This window comes from Rhincodon typus, chromosome 6 (assembly GCF_021869965.1).
Source record: "Rhincodon typus isolate 14 chromosome 6, sRhiTyp1.1, whole genome shotgun sequence".
Lineage (NCBI taxonomy): Eukaryota > Metazoa > Chordata > Chondrichthyes > Orectolobiformes > Rhincodontidae > Rhincodon > Rhincodon typus.
Genome location: NC_063337.1, coordinates 33,119,466 through 33,140,450, shown reverse-complemented (window position 1 = coordinate 33,140,450; position 20,985 = coordinate 33,119,466). Strand labels below are relative to the sequence as shown.

General features: G+C 41.2%; 1 protein-coding gene across 1 annotated transcript; it reads right to left on the bottom strand.

Moving 5' to 3' along the window:
• Positions 1 to 245: 245 nt before the first annotated feature.
• Positions 246 to 15,104, bottom strand: urad (ureidoimidazoline (2-oxo-4-hydroxy-4-carboxy-5-) decarboxylase). The gene is made up of 2 exons (XM_020513201.2): positions 14,880 to 15,104; positions 246 to 791 (listed from the first exon to the last, which is right to left on the bottom strand). Exons 1-2 carry the CDS (start codon positions 15,052 to 15,054, stop codon positions 439 to 441), a joined length of 528 nt encoding a protein of 175 aa, XP_020368790.1. The 5' UTR covers positions 15,055 to 15,104; the 3' UTR covers positions 246 to 438.
• Positions 15,105 to 20,985: the final 5,881 nt, after the last annotated feature.

The window sequence follows — 20,985 nt, the reverse complement described above, 5'->3', positions numbered from 1 at the left end:
CTTGTCTATGGGACTTGAGTTCACAACTTTCTGATCTAGAGATGAGAGAGTTACTCATTGAACTCTTTTATTACTTGGCTCTTTGCACTTTGAACAGTTAGATCAAGGGCATCATCGGGGTTTGTTCAATAAATTCCTACTATTATAATTAATAAAGCAGCATTCTAATATTTGGGAAAGGGTTGGAAATAATACACAAATGTGGTTCTCTGTAATGTAAAAGAAATGAAATCAAACAAAATGAATTCATTCTAGTTTTGCTGCATTTATTGCCATCGCAAAGTGATTTATTCAATTTGAGATGTTACATTCTGCATTCTGTAAGATGTTTTACACATCTGCTTTGGAGTCGACTGTCTACTTCAGTGAATTCCTCGTATCTTTCCTTCGTTCTGATGAAGAGTCACCAGACTCGAAATGGTAATTCCTGCCTTCTTATTAAAGCTTGGTGGTGTGGGCAGCTGGACCAGTGATATCTAAAAGGCGGAGGTGACAGATTTTTAGAACCTCTTTAATACTGGTCTGCAGCTCCTGCTCCAGGCTGTTGTGGATCCTGCTGCTCAACTGGTTCATTATGCTTTCTCGGTCATTCATCCTGGCACAGATCACAAACGGGAAGTGGAATGTGTTCTTGTAAGCAGCATTTAGCTCACTCAGCTGGGATCTCTGGCCGGCAGTGAGGGTGGTTAACCCAGCTCGGTTCTGCTCAGCCTGGGATTCAGCGGAGAGTGTTCCTCTGAGTAGATCTCTCCCAGCCAGGTCTGGGTGACATCGTAGAATTCCCTCCTTCCCTACGTAAATACAAGAGCAAACGGCAGTTTTACAAAGCAAGTTTTCAATACCATATGTTCCTCTGGAAATTAGTGTTCAACTTTATTCGGTTCTTCATTACTAAATGCAATGGCGCCAATTGAAGTAACAACTACACCATACACTGCTGTTTCTCTCACTGCTATTTCTGAATTCTACACACCACTGTCACTCTACAAGGCAGAGCAACAGACAGGATATTATTGCGGCCAAGGGAATTAATGAAATATGAAAATGCAAACATTTATTTTGGATCACATGTTCCCAATACAATAAGCAACAAAAAGTTGCATTAAGTACCTTTAATGCTGTAAAATGTCTCAAGGTACTTCACAGGGGCAGCACCAAACACATTTTTATACCAAGCCACATAAGTGGTTCAGGTTGGCTCAGCAGAAATTTATTCAAATAAGTACAGAAGTAGGTTTAAAGGAGAACATGCAGGTGGAAAATTGCGGAGGTTCAGGATGATAATCCCAGAAGTTAGGACCTAGTGGAAGGTATGCTGAAGAAAACTGGGCAGGCAGAAGTCAGAGATGGAGGAATGCAGAGATTTCAAAGTTATAAGTACCATTATCACTAAGTTGGACGGACACATAGCTGTCAAAAAGAATACAAGACACGAAAGGCACAACAAATACATATTAAAGGGAATATTGAACTGTAATGTTATGGGGTCACGGTAAAGGGTTTTGGGACAGATAGGATTACGGCAATGAAAACTTGCATCAGAGTCAGAAAGGATGCAATGTTAGTGCAGTTCAGCCTCAATCAGTAGCAGGAACAGGGATGGAGTTAATAGCTTGGGAACAGGGAACCAACTGATTTCCCAATATCTCATTAGAGATCATTTCTGTTCATTCAATACTGGATGCTCCAAAAAAGCAAAACAATCAGAGGTTTGAGAAATCATACTATCAGCCATTGGGTGAAGTCATCTACAGAGTTATTGAAACATATTATACAAAAAATCAAATGGGAAATTTGAGAAATGATCTCAAATAGTACACACATCTTGGGGGTGAGTGCTGAAGAAAATCAGTAACTAACTAGACTAATTAGGATAACATAAAGTGTACTCTGTAAAATATAACATTGAGCAGTCTTAATTATTTTTCTACATTGTAGGAGCACAAAGTTAAATTCTTCCATCAGGACTTGATCAGTTATATTCTCAATAAGTGAGGTCTTTACTGACACTTTAATGATCCAATATTACATTTTATTTCAAAACTACTTGAGCAGAGTTTGAAAAGAAAACATAAAATACTGCATAGTGGTAGAGCTTTAAATGAATGCAAGGTCCCAGCAACTTCATGGAGCATTAACTTGGTTAGTGAAATCAAAATATGATGCACTGTCTATGATTAGATATTGACTGAATAAAAAGTGACATTTCTTACTGAAGTAGGGCTGTAGAATGAAGTCACTGTACAGAGGCTTCAGTTTCTCTTAACTTTTTTGCCTCCTGTGTCAGATAAAAACACAAGACACTTCCAGAGCATGCCGCTGGTAAGTCAGGAAATGCAATCATGCCAGGAGGTCTAGGTTCAAGTCCCACTTGCTCCAGTAGTGTTTGATAACATCTCAGAACAGGTTTGTTAGAAAATATCAGGAAATACAATCCTGCACTGCCATCTAGAGCTTAATTAGGGACACAGCCTCAACCCAAAAGAAGGAAGAGCTGTCTTCAGTTTCATCTTTAAATGGCTGTGTCAATTTGAACAGGAAATTAACAGAGGGTCCATCTTGATAGCAGCACTCACACATGGCAGGAGCTTGATTCTGCATCCCAATTGCCATTTACAGCTCTGTAAATGCACTGACATTCTGTTGCCAAACTGTTCAATTTAAAGAGCTAGGACATGGAGAGGAATGTGCATTTTCAGCCGACACAGAAATAATTTGTATTTATATACTGCCTTTAACGTACAGCAACAACATTTTCCAAAGGACTGGGCAGAACATTACAAAATGAAATACAAACATATATAAGGAAATATTAGGACAGATGATCGAAAGGTTGGTCAAAGAGGTATACGATCAGAAGAGTCCTAAAGGAGAAGATAGGGAGTTTCCCAAGTAGCTACTTGGGCCTAGGTCCTTGGCAGCTGAAGATACAGCCACCAATACAGGTACAATTCTAACTGGGCTTGCTCAAAAACCAGAGAAGTGCAGATATCTCAGTGGATTGCATGGGTAGAGGAGATTACAGAGTTATAGAAGGCCCAGTCATCTATGGAAGGGTTTGAAAACAAAGATGAAAACTTTAAAATCAAGGTGTTACTAAATTGGAAGCTAGTAGAGGCCAACAAGCAAAGGAGTAATGTGTGAATGCCATTTATTGCAGGTTAGGACGTGAGAAGTCAAGTTTTGTATGACCTGAAGTCTACAGAATGAGAGAAGTCTTACAAAAGTCAATTCTAGAAATAATAAAGACCTGGATGAAGGTTTTAGTAGTTGAAGAAGTGGTGTTGCTGGGCAATGTTACAGAGGCAAAAATAAACAATATGTGTTTGAAAGCTTATCTCATATGATACTTGATGGTTAGTAGCAAGGGAGCAAAGTTTTTCATTGGTCTTCTAAATATTTAAATGGAGGAATGATACTGAGTGATCCGATAGTGAATACTGGACAAGAAAGAACTGGTGGGAAGAGCTGCAAATGCAATAAGGCAGGGTCATCAGTGTTTGTGTGGAAACTAAAGTGTTTTCTGATGATGTTGTCAAGAGGCAGGACGTAAATGAAAAAGATCAAGGGATTCTAAGGAAACACACAGATGTAATGGTGACAAAATGAGAAGAGACGTCATTGATACTAATTCTCTAGCACTGTTGAGGTGATTAAGAAGGGAACCATGCAACTTCCAACCAATTGGAAGACAGTGGAGAGACACTGAAGAGGGTTTAGTATGACCTACTGTGGCTATGTCTGCAGACAGGTATCGAAGGGCAAGGTAGAGGTATCCTATCTTTTTCACAGTCATATAGGATGTCATTTGAAATTCTGATAATAATTGTTCGATACTGTGAGAGCCTTAGATGGACTGAACAGTTTGGACAATTTTATAAACTGTCCAGAAGGCATACCACATTCCCTGAAGATTTTATAAATGCAGTTTGAAGACACACTGTTGATATGGTGCATTAAAGAATTTAACTTTAGTATCAAGTTTCAATATTACAGTTTGCATATGAAATATGATCCAGCTGAGATATGTATGTGAGCCCGCTAAAGGAATCAATCACAACAGTTCATTTTAACACCACGTTCAGCACAAAAGTATCCAGGAAGCAGGCTGGATATGTTTTTCATGATATTTTACAGCCATATCACTGATCTCTAGCAAGTTAACAATTTGCTAACTTATTTCATGCTTTTTCCATTAATTATATGATTGTTAAAAAAAAACATGGGCGCAAATACAATCTGAACTTAATACTGGCTAATACTTACGAAACAACGATAAAAATGTACATAGCACCATCTGGTGACTGACTACCATATTTCAGATGAGACATGGTAATTGAAGGAGACACAAGTAGTATTTTTAATAAATTTAACATAACATACATAATATATCTATGTATATTTCTAATTCAAAGCTTGAGATCTGACTAGCCTATTAAATGAGGGCAAAATTAATCTTAGTTTACAGCTTTATTATAAAAATGCAATTGAAATGAAAATCATTCAGGCTATGTGAGTGTCACTGGCTGCAAAAGCACTTATTGCCCAGCTCTAGATGCCCTTGAGAAGGTGGTGGTGAGGAGCTGCTTTCTTGTACCACTGTAGTCCATTTGATTTAAGTAACTCCCAATGTCGTTAGGGAGGGAGTTGCAGGATTTTGACTTTGCGACACTGAAGGATGGTGATATATTTCCCAGTCAGGATGGTATGTGACTTGGAGGGGAACTTGCCCTCCCCAAATGTGGTGGTCCCGTGTATCTGCTACGCTTGTCCCTCTGAATGGAAGGGTTTGTGGGTTTGGAGGAAGGTGCTGTCTAAGGACCCCTGGCAAATTTCTGTAGTGCATCTTGTAAAGAGTACACACTGTTGTCATGGAGCATTGGTGATGGGGGCAGGGTGGTGACTGTTTGTGGATTTGGTGTCTATCAAATGAACTATTTTATCCTGGATGCTGTGAAGCTTATTGAGTGCTGTTGGCGCTGCACTCATCCAGACAAGTGGGGCTTATTCCATCACACTCCTGACTTGTGTCTTGTCGATGAAAGACAGGCTTCAGGGAGTCAGGAGGTGAATTACTCACTGCAGTAAATGTGATGAGACCATTACAAGCTGATTGTTCATCATGCAATTACAGCTTTTTCTCTGTAAGATATTGACATTTGTACTGATTTTGTATATTTCCAATGTTTTAGGAATTGCTTGAAGTATAAAGTGAGAAGAATCTGAATAAAAATGATTCCAATTACTTAGCAGAGTTTTGCCAGCGCTCTTCCATCCCACATTCTTGTTTGGAGCCACTGCAGGCCTTGATTATGCCTCAAATAACTCCAGGTTTCACTACTGAGCCACAGCCTGGTGCCAGTTCCAGTTCTACGCAGAATCTTAGACTATTCTAACTCCTGCTCCACCCTGTATTTTCCATTCCTGGTCAATTCAACAATCATTTCTTGACCTTAGACACCAGATAAAGCAAGGCGTATAAGGCTGACATCAACTGTGATAATGAAACACCACTATTGATAGATTGCTACATCTTGGTAGTAGCTTTTAGCCTGTTAGGTAATATAGCACAGAAACATGCCATTTTACCCATCATGTTCATGCCAGTGTTTATGCCCTATATGAACATCCTCCTACCCTAACTCACTTAATCCAACCAATATTTCAACACTTCCTTCTCTTCCTCATTGTTTATTTAGCTTCCCCTTGCATCCGTTTACACTACTGGCCTCAACTCCTCCATACATTGTAACCACTCTCAGATTACAGACATTCTCTTGATTTCATTAACGGATTTATTAATGATTATTTTACAGTCACTTGACTACAGAACTTCTGTTATCAGTTTAAAAAAAAAGGCGATACACTTGTTGAAGATTTTTCTTTTTGCAGTCATCAGGACAGATGCAAGAATACCAAATTTCAAAGGGAATAATCATTTATATGACATGATCAAGAAGGTGCTGACTTTGATTAGTCATGGTTTTGCCATACAAAATGCACCAAGGAACAGTTATTCTGAAGCTTTTACTTAATTCAAAAAGGGTTTTTTGCTCTGATTGGTTGAGATGTTACTTTGAGGAATGCACTCAGGAACAGTTGTCCCAAAGCTTTTGTTTATTTGGAAGGGTAGAATTCCTGGACCAAAGTCCTTTTGCCTGTGGAAAACCGGGCCCTGTCTACAGTATATGTAAATCTTAGGAAGTGTAATTGAGCACATTGCAAGTACAATTGACAATCTTAAATTGCTTGTTCATATAATTCTTGGCTTGGACAGCTTTTTCAGCAGTTATCTTATAGCTATGGTCCTTGGTTCTAGTCTCTCTCACAACTGGAAACATCTTCTCATTGCCTACCCTACTGAAATGTTAACTCTGATTTTTCTCCACAGATGCTGCCAGATCTGCTGAGATATTCCAGCAATTTCTATTTTTGTCCCATGTCAGAGAAAGGACACTTCAGCCTGTTCAATAGCTCCAGACAGGTATAATCCCTCAGTTCCCATCTGACTAAGGTCTAGGCGACTGAAAACTGACAAAACTTTGGAAGAATATTGGGAAAGTAGGACCAATCTGAAACGAGGAATTAAGAGGGCTAAAAGGGGTCATGAAATATCTTTAGCAAACAGGGTTAAGGAAAATCCCAAAGCCTTTTATTCATACATAAGGAGCAAGAGGGTAACTAGAGAAAGGGTTGGCCCACTCAGGGACAAAGGAGGGAAGTTATGTGAGGAGTCAGAGAAAATGAGTGAGATTCTTAATGAGTACTTTGCATCAGTATTCACTGAGGAGAGGGACATGATGGATGTTGAGGTTAGGGATAGATGTTTGATTACTCTAGGTCAGGTCAGCATAAAGAGGGAGGAAGTGTTGGGTATTCTAAAAGGCATTTGGGTGGACAAGTCCCCAGGTCCGGATGGGATCTATCCCAGGTTACTGAGGGAAGCGAGAGAGGATATAGCTGGGGCCTTAACAGATATCTTTGTAGCATCCGTGAGCACGGGTGAGGTCCCAGAGGACTGGAAAATTGCTAATGTTGTCCCCTTGTTTAAGAAGGGTAGCAAGGATAATCCAGGAAATTATAGACCGGTGAGCCTGACGTCAGTGGTGGGGAAGCTGCTGGAGAAGATACTGAGGGATAGGATCTATTTACATTTGGAAGAAAATGGGCTTATTAGTGATAGACAGCATGGTTTTGTGCAGGGAAGGTCATGTCTTACCAACTTGATAGAATTCTTTGGGGAAGTGACAAAGTTGATAGATGAGGGAAGGGCTGTAGATGTCATATACATGGACTTCAGTAAGGCATTTGATAAGGTTCCCCATGGTAGGCTGATGAAGAAAGTGAAGTCGCATGGGATCCAGCGTGTACTAGCTAGATGGATAGAGAACTGGCTGGGCAACAGGAGACAGAGGGTTGTAGTGGAAGGGAGTTTCTCAAAATGGAGAACTGTGACCAGTAGTCCACAGAGATCTGTGTTGGGACCACTGTTGTTTGTGATATACATAAATGATCTGGAGGAAGGTATAGATGGTCTGATTAGCAAGTTTGCAGATGACACTAAGATTGGTGGAGTAGCAGATAGTGAAGGGGACTGTCGGAGAACGCAGCAGAATATAGATAGATTGGAGAGTTGGGCGGAGAAATGGCAGATAGAGTTCAATCCAGGCAAATGCGAGGTGATGCATTTTGGAAGATCCAATTCAAGAGCGAACTATACAGTAAATGGAAAAGCCCTGGGGAAAATTGATGCACAGAGAGATCTGGGTGTTCAGGTCCATTGTACCCTGAAGGTGGCAACGCAGGTGGATAGAGTGGTCAAGAAGGCATACAGCCTGCTTTCATTCATCGGACGGGGTATTGAGTACGAGAGTTGGCAGGTTATGTTACAGGTGTATAGGACTTTGGTTCGACCACATTTGGAATACTGTGTACAGTTCTGGTCGCCACATTACCAAAAGGATGTGGATGCTTTGGAGAGGGTGCAGAGGAGGTTCACTAGGATGTTGCCTGGTATGGAGGGTGATAGCTATGAAGAGAGGTTGAGTAGATTAGGATTACTTACATTAGAAAGACGGAGGTTGAGGGGGGACCTGATTGAGGTCTACAAAATCATGAGAGGTATAGACAGGGTGGATAGCAAGAAGCTTTTTCCCAGAGTGGGGGACTCAATTACTAGGGGTCATGATTTCAAGATAAGTGGGGAAAAGTTTAAGGGAGATATGCGTGGAAAGTTCTTTACGCAGAAGCGGAGGTGGTAGAGGCGGGCACGATAGCGTCATTTAAGATGTATCTAGACAGATACATGAATGGGCAGGGAGCAGAGGGATACAGATCCTTGGAAAATAGACGACAGGTTTAGATAGAGGATCTGGATCGGCGCAGGCTTGGAGGGCCGAAGGGCCTGTTCCTGTGCTGTAATTTTCTTTGTTCTTTGTTCTTGACTATACATTTTCTCCACAGACTCTATGTTCTGCTTATAGTGTGGAGATCAGAGCAATTCACAATGTGAATCAACAAAAGGTTCATCAAAGTTTAACAGGGCTTCTGTGCTCTTCAATTCTAGACCTCTAGAAATTAATTCCAGTGTTTTGCTTGCTTTATTGTGAACGTACTGAACCATGTCACTACATGTAGTGATCTGTGTGTCTACACCAAGACCCCAGATCCTTCTGTACTCAATCTAGATACTTATTTTCCAGGGAGCATATAGACCCTGCTGAAAAATGACTCTTAAATTTAATTTCACTCCAAGACAAATGCATAGCATCTGAGATTTTCTTTGCTTTCAGAATTATTTTGTTTGGTTTATGCCATAAACTAGGATTAAACTTAAATAAGAGTAAAACTAACAACTGCTCCAAATAACACAGGATTTCAAAGGTATGGCTCTTGAGCTCATTTATTTGGTGGGAGATCAGAATATGCATTAATGTTTGATTGAGCTGCAGATACTTCACTGCCCCACCTAAAGAAAAGGAGACAGTAGTTATTTGGGACTGGACAGCAGGAATGGCCTCAGCATATGGAAGAAAGTAGTGCGAGTTGTCATTGCCCTGCTACCAATTCCAACACAGCAAGCCTGTGCCAAAAGAGCCAAGGGGAGATAAAGGAGTCAAGAATTGTAACAGGGCAGTATTATGTTTCCTATTCCTGCCATTGTGTCACAGACTTACAAACTTAATATAAATTTACAAGTATTACCATGATAGACTACAAACTCCTTTGTTTCTGTGCAAGTATTCTTTATACATATCTAGCATGATGAGATGCAGTAAAAGACTCATTTTTGATATGTGTTTTCTGCAACAGTTATCACCCAACATGGTGCTCCTGACTGCTAGGTTGGGCTCTGTATGATGGCAAATAAAAGCCTCTTACACTGTATAATTTCTTCTCACAGGAAGAAGTTCATGAGCAATGGCATTGAAGTGCCACAAATTCCAGTGTCTCACTGTATCTGGGCAGTGATCCCTGGAACATTTCTGCATGCTGAATGATGAAGGTGGCAGGGTCAGTGGGAAGTGATTTGTCAGCTGCAGTTTCTATGAATTCATTTCATGATTTTTTGGCTGCTGCAACCCATATTGTTTATCATTGCAGTAACCACAAAAGTTCAGAGTTTATCAGCTGGAGGCTGACCTACAATTACTACATAACATCAGGAAGGGGTAGAATTAGCTGGATTCTTTGTACCAGTAAGCAGTCACTCCTCCTAGGATTGGGTCACCTGATCTTGTCAGTGTTCAGAGACAGAAGAGTGTAACTGCGAGTCAGGCAGGTAGGGGGACCCAGAGAGCAGGACTCTTGGCTTCTGCAATTGTTTAACAGATGTGAAATTTTTCCAACTTGTTTGTATGAGACCAAGGGCTGTAGGGTGGATGAGCTGACTAGCCATGACACTGTGGCAAAGGAAGCCATCCAAGAGGGGACAGTAAGAAGGAATGTAGTGATAGTAGGAGGCAGTACAATGAAGGGACTTGACACTGTTTTCAGCTGCAAAAGGCTATGTAGACTGCCCACAGCCAGGGTTTGGGCCATCTGCTCAGGATTGGAGAGGAATTTGCAGTGAAAGGGGGATTTTCAGGCATTGTGGTCCATGTTGGTACCAACAACATAAACAGGCCAAAGAGGGAGACTCTACATAATCACTACGAGGAGCCAAGCTCCAAATTAAGAAGCAGAAACTCAAAGGTCGTAAGCTCTGGATTGTTATTTGAGCCACGTGCAAATTGATATTGGAGCAAGTCAGATTAGAGAGATAAACAAATGGGAGAAGTAGCTTTGGATTTGTGGGGCATGGGCACTAGAACCAGGGAAAATATTTTTTAATTCACTCATGGGACTTGAGCATCACTGGCTGACCAGCATTTATTGTCTGTCTCTAATAGCCCTTGAGCAGGTGGTGGTGAGCTGCCTCTTGAACCACTGCAGTCCACATGCTGTAGGTAGATCCATAATGCCCTGAAGGAGGGAATTCCAAGATTTTGACCCACTGACAGTGAAGGAATGGCAATATATTTCCAAGTCAGGATGGTGAGTGGGTTGGAGGGGAACTTGTGGTGGTGTTCCCATCTATCTGCCACCCTTGTCCTTCTACCTAGAAGTGCTTGTGGGTTTGGAAGATGCTGTCTAAACATCTTTGGTGAATTTCTGCAAAGCAGCCTGTAGATAGTACACGCTGCTGCTACTGAGAATCAGTGGTAGAGGGAGTGGATGCTTGTAGATGTCATTCAAATCAATGGGCTGCTTTGTCCCAGATGGTGTCAAGCTTCTTGCACTGATCCAGGCAAGTTGGTTGTATTTCATCACACTCCTGACTTGTGCCTTATAGAGGATTGTCAGGATTTGGGGATTGAGGTGAGTTACTCACTGCAGGATTCCCAGTCTCTGACCTGCTCTTGTAGTCTCTGTGTTAATGTGGCAAGTCCAGTTGAGTTTCTGGTCAATGGTAATCCCCAGGATATTGATAATGGGAGATTCAGTGATGGCAATACAATTGATGGCATATTATTATGGGGAACAAGAGTGATTGTCCCAAGCAAAGTGTGCCACCAGATGCTGGCTGAACTTCACCAGGGTCATCCAGGGCTTTACAAAATGAAGATGTTGGCAAGAAGTTATGTCCGGTGGCCAGGATTGGATGCAGACATAGCTGCTGTGGTGGGGCACTGTCCAGAGAAACAACACGGACAAAAATTACTGCCAGCCGCTCCCCCATATTCGTGGGAATGGCTGGGTAAACCCTGGACTCGGTTACATGTCAACTATGCCAGTCCTTTCATGGGTTCAATGCTCTTAGTCATTGCGAATGCCTGGATATGCATAGAGATCATTTGTCAAACACGGGAATGACTATAGACAAACTATGCATATCTTCACTAATACACGGACTCCCGGAGGTGCTGGTCACAGATAGCAGGCCATCACCATCAGAGAATGAGTACTTCCTAAATTTGAACAGTATTCATCATGTAAGGACAGCTCCATACCATCATCCGATGGTCTGGCAGAAAGAGCAGTCCAAACTTTGAAGGCAAGCTTAAAGAAATAAGTATACAGATTTACTGGATACCAAACTGTCCCAGTTTCTATTAAATTATAGGACCACCCCTCATGCAACTAACAGCTAGCTCCAGCAGAGTTGCTAATGCAGAGAGGACTCCGCACCAGATTAAATCTGATCTTCCTGGACCTGGGATGGCGGATGAAAAGGCATCAGAACGCTAAGTGAGAGAGACAATTTACTTCAGGGGATGAAGTTTGGTGTAGGAACCATGGCAATGGCCCTGCATGGGTAAGAGGTATGGTCGAAGCGAGGTCAGTCCCAATGACGTATAAAGTTTAGGCAGGTGCGACAGTCCTGAACAAAGATTTGGACCATATGAAAGCTGCAAACTCACAAACAGTGCAGGGGCAAAATGTGCCTAGCTCCTTGACAGCGTTTCCAACTGTTCCAGAACTGATTTGTTCTCCCTCTCCATTAAACATTGAAGATACCTCGGAATCTGAGACGGACATGGTGGATGTCACCACCTCAATGCCTTTGCTGCCTGAAGAGGAGAATGAATTTCTTCCGAGACACTTTGGGCCCGAGAGATGAACTCTACGTGTTACATGCTGCCCGTATCAGAGGGAAAGTTGGAAAAACCCAATCCGGTACTAAAATGCCCCTGGAGGAGGTCCAAAAAAAAGAACCTGCCTATGTCCTCAGACTCAGAAGGAGAGGGATGTAGTGATTGTAATGGGATCAGCCAAAGTTCCCTGACTGGGACTATTAATCTGATCAGGGAGCTCTGACTGACAGATATAAACAGGAATGTAAGACATCCTGTTCACCCTGAGAGCTGGCTCTGAGAGAGCTTGATCAATGTCAATGACTCTCCACGTGTAAATAAAGGGTGACTTGGTAACAGGATACCGGCCTCTGTGGAGTTATTTCAGGGTTTACCCTGAGGAGCTCCTGCAGAGATGTCCTGGAGCTGCGATGACTGACATCCAGCAATAACAACCATCTTCCTACGTGCCAGATATATCTCCAAGATACCCATTGATTCCAGTTTAGCTAGTGCTTCTTGATGCCACACTCGATCAAATGGAACATCAACATCAAGGGCTGTCATTCTCACTTCACCTCTGGAATTCAGCTCTTTTGTCCCTGTTTGAACCAAGGCTGTAATGAAGTCAGATAAATTGAGATGTGTCCCCGTCTTATGGGCGACATCTGAACCGTGATGTATCTGGTGCTCTTGCCAGCTGCAAAACTATGGAAAGTACAGAGGATTTTAAACTTAACAGTGGAGGCAAGAGATAAAATTTGGGAAGATGTGGTAAATCAAAGAGCAGAGTCAAAGCCAAAGGAAAATGCATTAATTCAGGAAATGATGAACAGACTGTGACAATAAGGGCTAGAGAGTTCATAACTATGAGTAAATCAACAAGTAAGACTAGCATGAACAAAATAATAAAAAAAACTAAAGATTTTGTATCTGAATGCATTAGCAGTTAAAAACAAAAAAACATGAACTGAGAGTGAAATAAAAATAAATAATATGATCGGGTAGTTATCACAGAAACTGCTGCAAGGTATCAGTTGGGACCTGAATCTTAAAGGGGAGATGAGGCGTTCATAGAATATTTTCAAGGTAGTTTCTTAAAACAACATGTTCTGGAACTGACTAGACGGTAGGCTACATCAGACCTGGTATTGTGCAATGAGATTGAGTTAATTAGTGATCTCATAGAGTAGGTGCCCCAAGGCAGCAGTAACCATAATATATAGAACTTTACACTCAGTTTGAGGGAGAGGGGAGCAGGTTTAGATTGTTTTATAAATTTAACTGAATGCAATTATAAGGCTAGGAAAGCAGAGATGGCCAACATGAATTGACAAAATACATTTAAAGAATAGATCAGATCCAGTGGCAGGCATTTAAGAGGATATTTCAGAACACAGAAAATATATATTCCAAACAGCAAGAAAAATTCTAAGGGATGGACCCACCATTTGTGACTGACTCGGTGGTAAGGTCAGAAGATTGAACACAATGTGAAAAAAAGAAACAAATTACTAAAAATTAATAAAGAGGGAAAATTAGACTATATGAGAGAAAGCTGGCCAGAAAAAGAAAAACAGATAGTAAGGGTATCTATAAATATTTGAAAAAGTGTTAATAAAGCAGTTGTTGGTTCTATTGTTTCTGGAGAACTAATAATGGAAAATAAGGGAAAGTAATTATCATTTATTATGACAAGAATTGAAAACGAAAGTAGTGCAGTCATGCTTCAATTATACAAGGCACTAGTGAAACAATATCTGAAGGACTATGCATATTATTGCAAACCTTATTTAAGAAAGAATGTAAACGTGTTGGCACCAGTACAAAGAAGGCTTATCAATAGATGGAATGAGTTGGTTATCTTACCAGGAAAGGTTGGACAAGTTAGGCTTGCATTTGCTGGAGTTTAGAATAGTTAAAGATAATTTAGTTATAACATATACAGTTCTGAGGGATCTTGACCAGGGAGATGTGGAGAGGATAGACTATAAGAAATAGGAACAGGAGGAGGCCATTCTGCCCCTCAAGCCTGCTCTGCATTCAATAGGATCAGGAGGAATTTGCTACCCTTTCCCCATAATCCTTGATTTCTGTATGGATTAGGAATCCATCTTAGCCTTAAATATACACAAGGTCTGTGCCCCAACAGCTCTATGTGGCAAGGAATTCTAAAGACTCTCAATGCACTGAAAGAAGACATTCCTCCTCATCTCAGTCTTAAATTCGTGCCTCTTTATTCTGAGATTATGCCCATTGGTCCTAGACTCTCCCACCAGGGGAAACATCCTCTCATAGCTCCACATATGGCAGAAAGTACAGGATGCCCCTACTGCTCAGGGCCCAGATACAAAGAACCCTGCAGCTCCCCAGAAAAGCCCTTGCTAGAATGTAATAGCCAGGGATGTTACCATCAATCATCAGGAAGGAAGTACTTTGGACAGAGGCCCTAGCAGGTGAAAAAGTATCTCACCAAAGGCAGCAAGGAAGCAGCCTGGGTGAACAAATGGAAGCAAGCTGTTGAATTTCTGGGCAAAACATCATAGGTGGAAGCTATGGAACCTGTTCAGTGTCTTGACAGGAGTGCATTGAACTGTCCTTGTGGTGGGCAGACACAGTCGTTACCCCCTCCCCCGGACACTTGCCTTGGCCGCTGGATTCCTAGTCTTGTCACGTTCAGAAGAAAAAAATGGAGACTATTCAAACTGGAGTCAAACTGAAGACCTTGCAACAGTCCAACTGTGTATTGCAGGTCGCCTAAAACTGACGATTGCATGTTTATATTGAGTTTTCCAATGGCGGTGAGTGCTTCTGTTTTCTTACCTGACCGAGGCAAGGAATCTATAAAATCTCCAAAACTTTTTTCCAAAGCGCTCACACTCGAAAAGGGACGCTTTGTCCAAACTGCAGCTGCAATGAGAGGACATTTCTCAATCACATTCCCAAACACATCGACAAACTGTTCATAATTCATGGAGTTTACCACTTGCATTTCCATGACTGTTCTCCCCCCTGTTCCAGAGAGACAGAGAGAACTGGAAAAGTACGAGAGGCCAATGTTTACTGAACGCGGGGTCAGTGCCCCCATCTGTGGAGGGAAAAAAAACAGCACAGACTCCCAGAGGCTGCAGCCTCCAGAGCTGCTGTTTGCTCGCGATTTTCAGGTGGGAATTTTAGCTGCAGGGAATCGGATTTTGAGAATAGTTGGACTGCTGGAATGGGTGGGTGTTAGGGAATTGTGTGGTTGTGGTGGGGGGATGGGGTTGCTGTAGCAGTTTGAAAGAGCAGTCTGTGACAGCAGCTTTTAGCACCGTGCACCCAAACACCGGAAATTCCCAGCTGGTGATTTCCAAATCTCTTGCCACAAGGTCAGTGCAAGATTCGTGAAAATTGTGGTAAATCACAATGAGAATTACTAACACCAGTGAATGCATATAGCACCTCCAACTGAGTAACATGCCCCAAGATCACTCAAGGTGTTCTCAAACAAAACTTGACACCATATAAGATATAATTGGCCCAGATCTCAGTTTCCAGATTATCAGGGGACCAGCCACACAACCCAAGATGTCCCAATACACTGATCTCCCTGGGACAAAATGCAAATGTCTCCAACTCTGAGCTAGCAAAGGAGATTAAGGACAGTTCTTGAGTACTTACCTCAATGGTTATCCAGAAAACCTTGGACAGAAAATCTTACTCTAACTCCTGGTTAACTTCAAAATGGATACTGTGATCATCCACACTGACCCACCCAACCCCACCACAACATCTCCAACTACTACCCTGCTTGATCAAACCTGACTACCCCTCACAAACACATTAACACCCACCACTTGACAACTTCCATGAACTGAGCTGACTACCTGTTCCTACCCAATCCAACTATCCCTGACCCACCTGTCCACTCACCCACCCTCCCACATCATAAGTAAACAAAGGCAAAATACTGTGGCTGCTGGAAATTGGAACTAAAAACAGAAGGTGCTGGAGAGACTCAGCAGATCTGGCAGCAGCTTTGGAGAGACAAACAAAATGATTCGAATCTAATAACTTTCCTTCAGGATATCTACCTTCCTTACCTATCTGCCACCTTATCCATCTGCCACCCTATTCACCCACCACCGTACCCACTAATCTGACCCACCTACCTACTCGATCAATTCACCTGTTTATCCACTCACCCGTTTCACTGACATTTATGCTGGACTTTTAAACTTATTCTGGAGCTAATGGCATAAAGAGGGATTTGTCTTTCGCACTGATCTCTGAAATATTCTATAATAGTCATGGAAACATGAATTGTGAGCTTCATCTAAGACAGAGAGTTTATCAGTTTATTTGGAAGTGTGCTTCAAAAATGCCTGCCGATTGCTGTTGAAATTTGGACAAATCATCCCTTTACAAGTGTTTCATGCATTGAAAAAGAAATGGGAGTTTTTAGTCATTCTCTACCTCTTCAGAGAAGAAAGTACGTGCCCTAGACTCATAGACTCTTAATGTGTATGCATTTCAAAACTCCATCTGCACAAATGGTCATCAACTGACTCAGGTGCTGAGACCTTCCTACAGGAGAGGAGGCAGAGGAGAAAAGGCTGGAGCACTGGCAGAGACGTCGTCAGAATCAGTGGCTTTTGTACAATGAAGTTTAAGACACATTCAGACTCTTCCATCGCACTAAAACATACTGACTCAAGGTGCTGATATTTCCTATTGATATTCTCAAGCAAAGGTCTCACTCTCCATCCATAGATCATGTGGAAGTTCCCCAAGGTTTTATTCTTGACTTCATCCTCCTCCTTACTAATATTCTGTAGACAAGCTGGGTAATATCATGTGGAAACAACTCCACACATTCAATCACATTCAGTTCTACATCACCACACCACCCCTGTAGGCTCCCATGTGGTCAGACCGCTCGTCCAAAAATGAAACATCTGCATTGTATAATGCTTTTCACAACCTCAGAACTTCTTACTTTGCAAATAATGAAGTATTTTTAAAATTAAGTCACTCTTATAGGAAACACAATTACTCTGGAAATTGCAGAGTGATAATGGCCAGATAAAATACTTGGTCTATGTGTTGGTTGAAGGATAAATTTTAAAATTAATTAATGGGATGTGGGTATCATTGGCTAGGCTAGCATTTATTGCCCATCCCTAACTACCCTTGGGTTTTTTTATGGTGAGCTGCCTTCTTGAAACATTGCAGTCATTATTGGCCTGGAGATCACGGAAAGCTCCTCTTTAGAATAGTTCCAATGTGATCATTTATATCAAATTGAGGGGTTAGATTGGGCCTCAAATATCTCATTGTAAAGAGATGGCATAGCACTCCTCCAGTATTGTATGAAAGCTTCAGCCTGGTGTTCTTGCTGGAGTCACTGGAGGTGATTGGAATCTAAACTATATGGGTCAGAGGTTTAAACTGTCAGCCAATCTTGCATGAATATCCTCCAGGAGATCCAAAATGATAATCTGTTCACCCTGTTACAGGCTGTGTACCCTGATAATCAAATCCATCCTCTTCTGTATCATGCTAAGACAACATGTTCCATTTGGACCTTATATTTTCTCCATTACAAAGCATACTTCTGCCTCCATAACATGATGAGCCTATCCCTACTTCAATGCTTCTGCTGTTGAAACTTCAGTCACAACTTTGTCTGCTCCAGGCTCGTTAACTCCAATGTTCTTCAGTTTGATCTTTCATGTTCCAGTCTCACTTCACCCAAAACTCTGGTGTCCATATTCTATCGTTGACCAAGCCTCACATACTACCAACGATGTAATAGAAAAACATATAGAAACAGAAAACATAACAGAATAGTTAATATGAATTTCAAAAATGGAAATCATGGTTGGTCAATAATATCAAATTCTTTACAATTAGAATATGTGTAGAGACAGGAATAGAGTAGGTGCCATACACTTGAAATTTCAAGAGCCCTTTGTGAAGATGACACTGGTGGATAGTGGCCAGAATAGCCATGGCATGAATAGCCAGCTGATGACAAAACAGAAGGGGAGATGTTGTGCCCACGTAGTTTTGTCCATGAATTTATGAAAAATGGACTCTACTTTTAAAAGCAAGATGGAAAATAAGCAATTTATCTTGAAGGAAGATGAAGTCAAGGGAACAAAGTGACCTCCATCCCTGTCTGCAAATATACTTGACATTGCTCAAGGCTGGAAACATCCTCCTTGTCTGCACAGGACATTAAAATGTAAACAACCTCTTGGAGCACGCCTGAGAATACTTGACAGCTTTAACAGTTCCTATTGCCTAACTGTGTGCACAGTTTTGATGCATAGTGATGACATTGACATGTGGTTGCAGAATGACACTCTTCAAATAGGTGTAAAGAGGAACTGTTCTATCATAAGGAGATGTGAATGCCTGAGAGCCAAACTGCATGATGTGTCAATGCTAATGTTGTCAAGGACCATCTGTGTGGATAATGAGAAGACTGATCCCTATGATCACCTGACAGAGACAAGATTGAGATAAAATGCTTATTAACACAGACTGCAGAACTCTGCAGCACAGGGGGAATCTGGGTAGCCTAATACACAAATCAAAATAAGTTAATATGCAGGTACAGCAAATAACTAGGAAGGCAAATGGGATGTTGGTGATTATTTCCAGAGCAATGAAATATACAATTAGGGATATTTTGTTACAGTTATAGAAAGCATTAGTGGGGCCACATCTAGCGTACTATGTACAATTCTGGTCTCCTTACTTCAGAAAGGACGTAGTTACATCAGAAACATTTCAGAGTAGGTTTACTTTACTAATACCAGGGATGGGTGGGTTATCTTATGAGGAAAGGTTACACAATTTGGATCTCTATCTATTGGGGTTTAGAAGAATGAGAGGTGATTCCATTGAAATGTATAAAGATCTGAGAGGGCTTGAAAGGATGGATGCTGAAAGGGTGTTGCCTTTAGTGGGAGACACCATAACTCAGGGATACAATTTGAAAAGAAGGCTGTTCCAAATTAAGACAGAAAAAAGGTGGACTTTTTTTTCACACAGAGGGTCATGAGTCTCTGGATTCAGATAATGGAGTCATTGAATACTTTAAGGCAAAAGTAGATAGATTTATGAATAACAAAGGAATTAAAGTGTATCAAGGGTTAGGTAGGAATGTAGAGCGATATCACAATAAGATCAGCCATGATCATGTGATTGGCAGAGCAGGTTCAAGGGCCCAAATGGCCGATTTCTGCTCCTTATTTGTATGTTCATAAATCTTGGGAGCATTCGGAAGTCAGTCAGTCTGCAAAATGAAGAGACAACAGGGAAGCAGTCTAACCCAGAAGAGGAAGAAACCAGCAACAGAATGGAGCTAGCCTTTTTACCTACAGGTATGCAGAATCAAGCTACATCTTCACTGCAGGGATCAAAACAGAAAATGCTGGAGAAACACAGCAGGTCTGGCAGCATCTATGGAAATAGTTTTCAGAGTTCTTCACTTACAAAACTTACCTTCACCTCATTGGGAGCAAAGCCTGAAACCTGTTGTTACAGGGAGTAAGCCACTGCAATTTCATTGCCAGAAATGTCCAGTGTTCATTTTAGTCAGTAAATAAAATGAAATCATCAAAGTTTTTAAAAATTTTTTTCATAGAATGATGGAATCATTGGCTAGGGCAGCATTAATTGCCCATTCTTAATTGTCTTGGAGAAGGTGTTAGGGAGGTGTGTTATTAGAGTGCTGTAGTCTTTGGGGTGTAGGGATGCCCACAGTCTGGCAAAATTGGGAATTATCCTACTATCTCTCTCTGCCCATAACAGGCATTCAGGGTAGTTCTTCAGTTTGGAAAGTCTGGAAAATGGTGATTCTATAAGGCTTGGTGTTAGGACTACTTTTCACCATTTACATGAATGATTTACACTTGGCAATTAGACATACAATTTCAAAATTTATGACATGCTAAATTTGCAACAGGTAGGTAAAACAGAGGAGGAATATGTCAAAATAAAAGAAGATATTGGAGAATAAGCATGTATTGACAAATTAATGTCAGTATAGATATGCGTGAAAGGTACATTTTGCTAGAAAGAATAGAGAAGCCGCAATGTTTTGGAAAATAAGTGTCTAAATACATTAGAGGATGAAGGGGATCTATGTTACAGATACCCAAGTCACAAAAAGCAACATCAGATTTTAGTAAGACCATTATAAACACAAACAGACCACTAAAAATATATTTGAAAATCAGACTAGTTGTTAAACTTGTATAGAAATTGGGTTAGACCACAGTTGGACCATTGTAGACGATTCTGGTCTTCATGTTATGAAAACACAAACATGTGGAGACAACGTGTAAAAATAGATTTGCAAGGATGATACCAGAACTGAGAGGTTATGCCTGTCAGAATGATTTAGAAGGCTAAAGTTTTCTGTAGAAATGTGAATCTGAGGAACAACCTGATGGGCTTGTTTAAGATTGGAGACAACGTGTGAAAATAGATTTGCAAGGATGATACCAGAACTGAGAGGTTATGCCTGTCAGAAAGATTTAGAAGGCTAAAGTTTTCTGTAGAAATGCGAATCTGAGGAGCAACCTGATGGGCTTGTTTAAGATTATGAAAGGGTTTAATAAGGTAGATGTGGAGAAAATGTTTCCGTTTGCAGGGAAGGTCAGAGCTAGCTATACATTTAATGTCACTCTGGCTTAACAGGTTTCAGAACTGGTTACAAAGAAGTCTGGAAGTGGCCTGCTCTTGGTGCCATTAAGACTCTTGTTCTGCTATTCCCATGAGACAACACCCCATGGCAGCAGTACAGCTAGAATGAGCACAGATTATGATGTTCAGGATATCAATACATCCAAATTATTTATGTAAAAATCACAAAGGGCCAGACAACACACTGCTGCTAGTAGTAGTATTGGACGGAAGATCTTGTGATGGC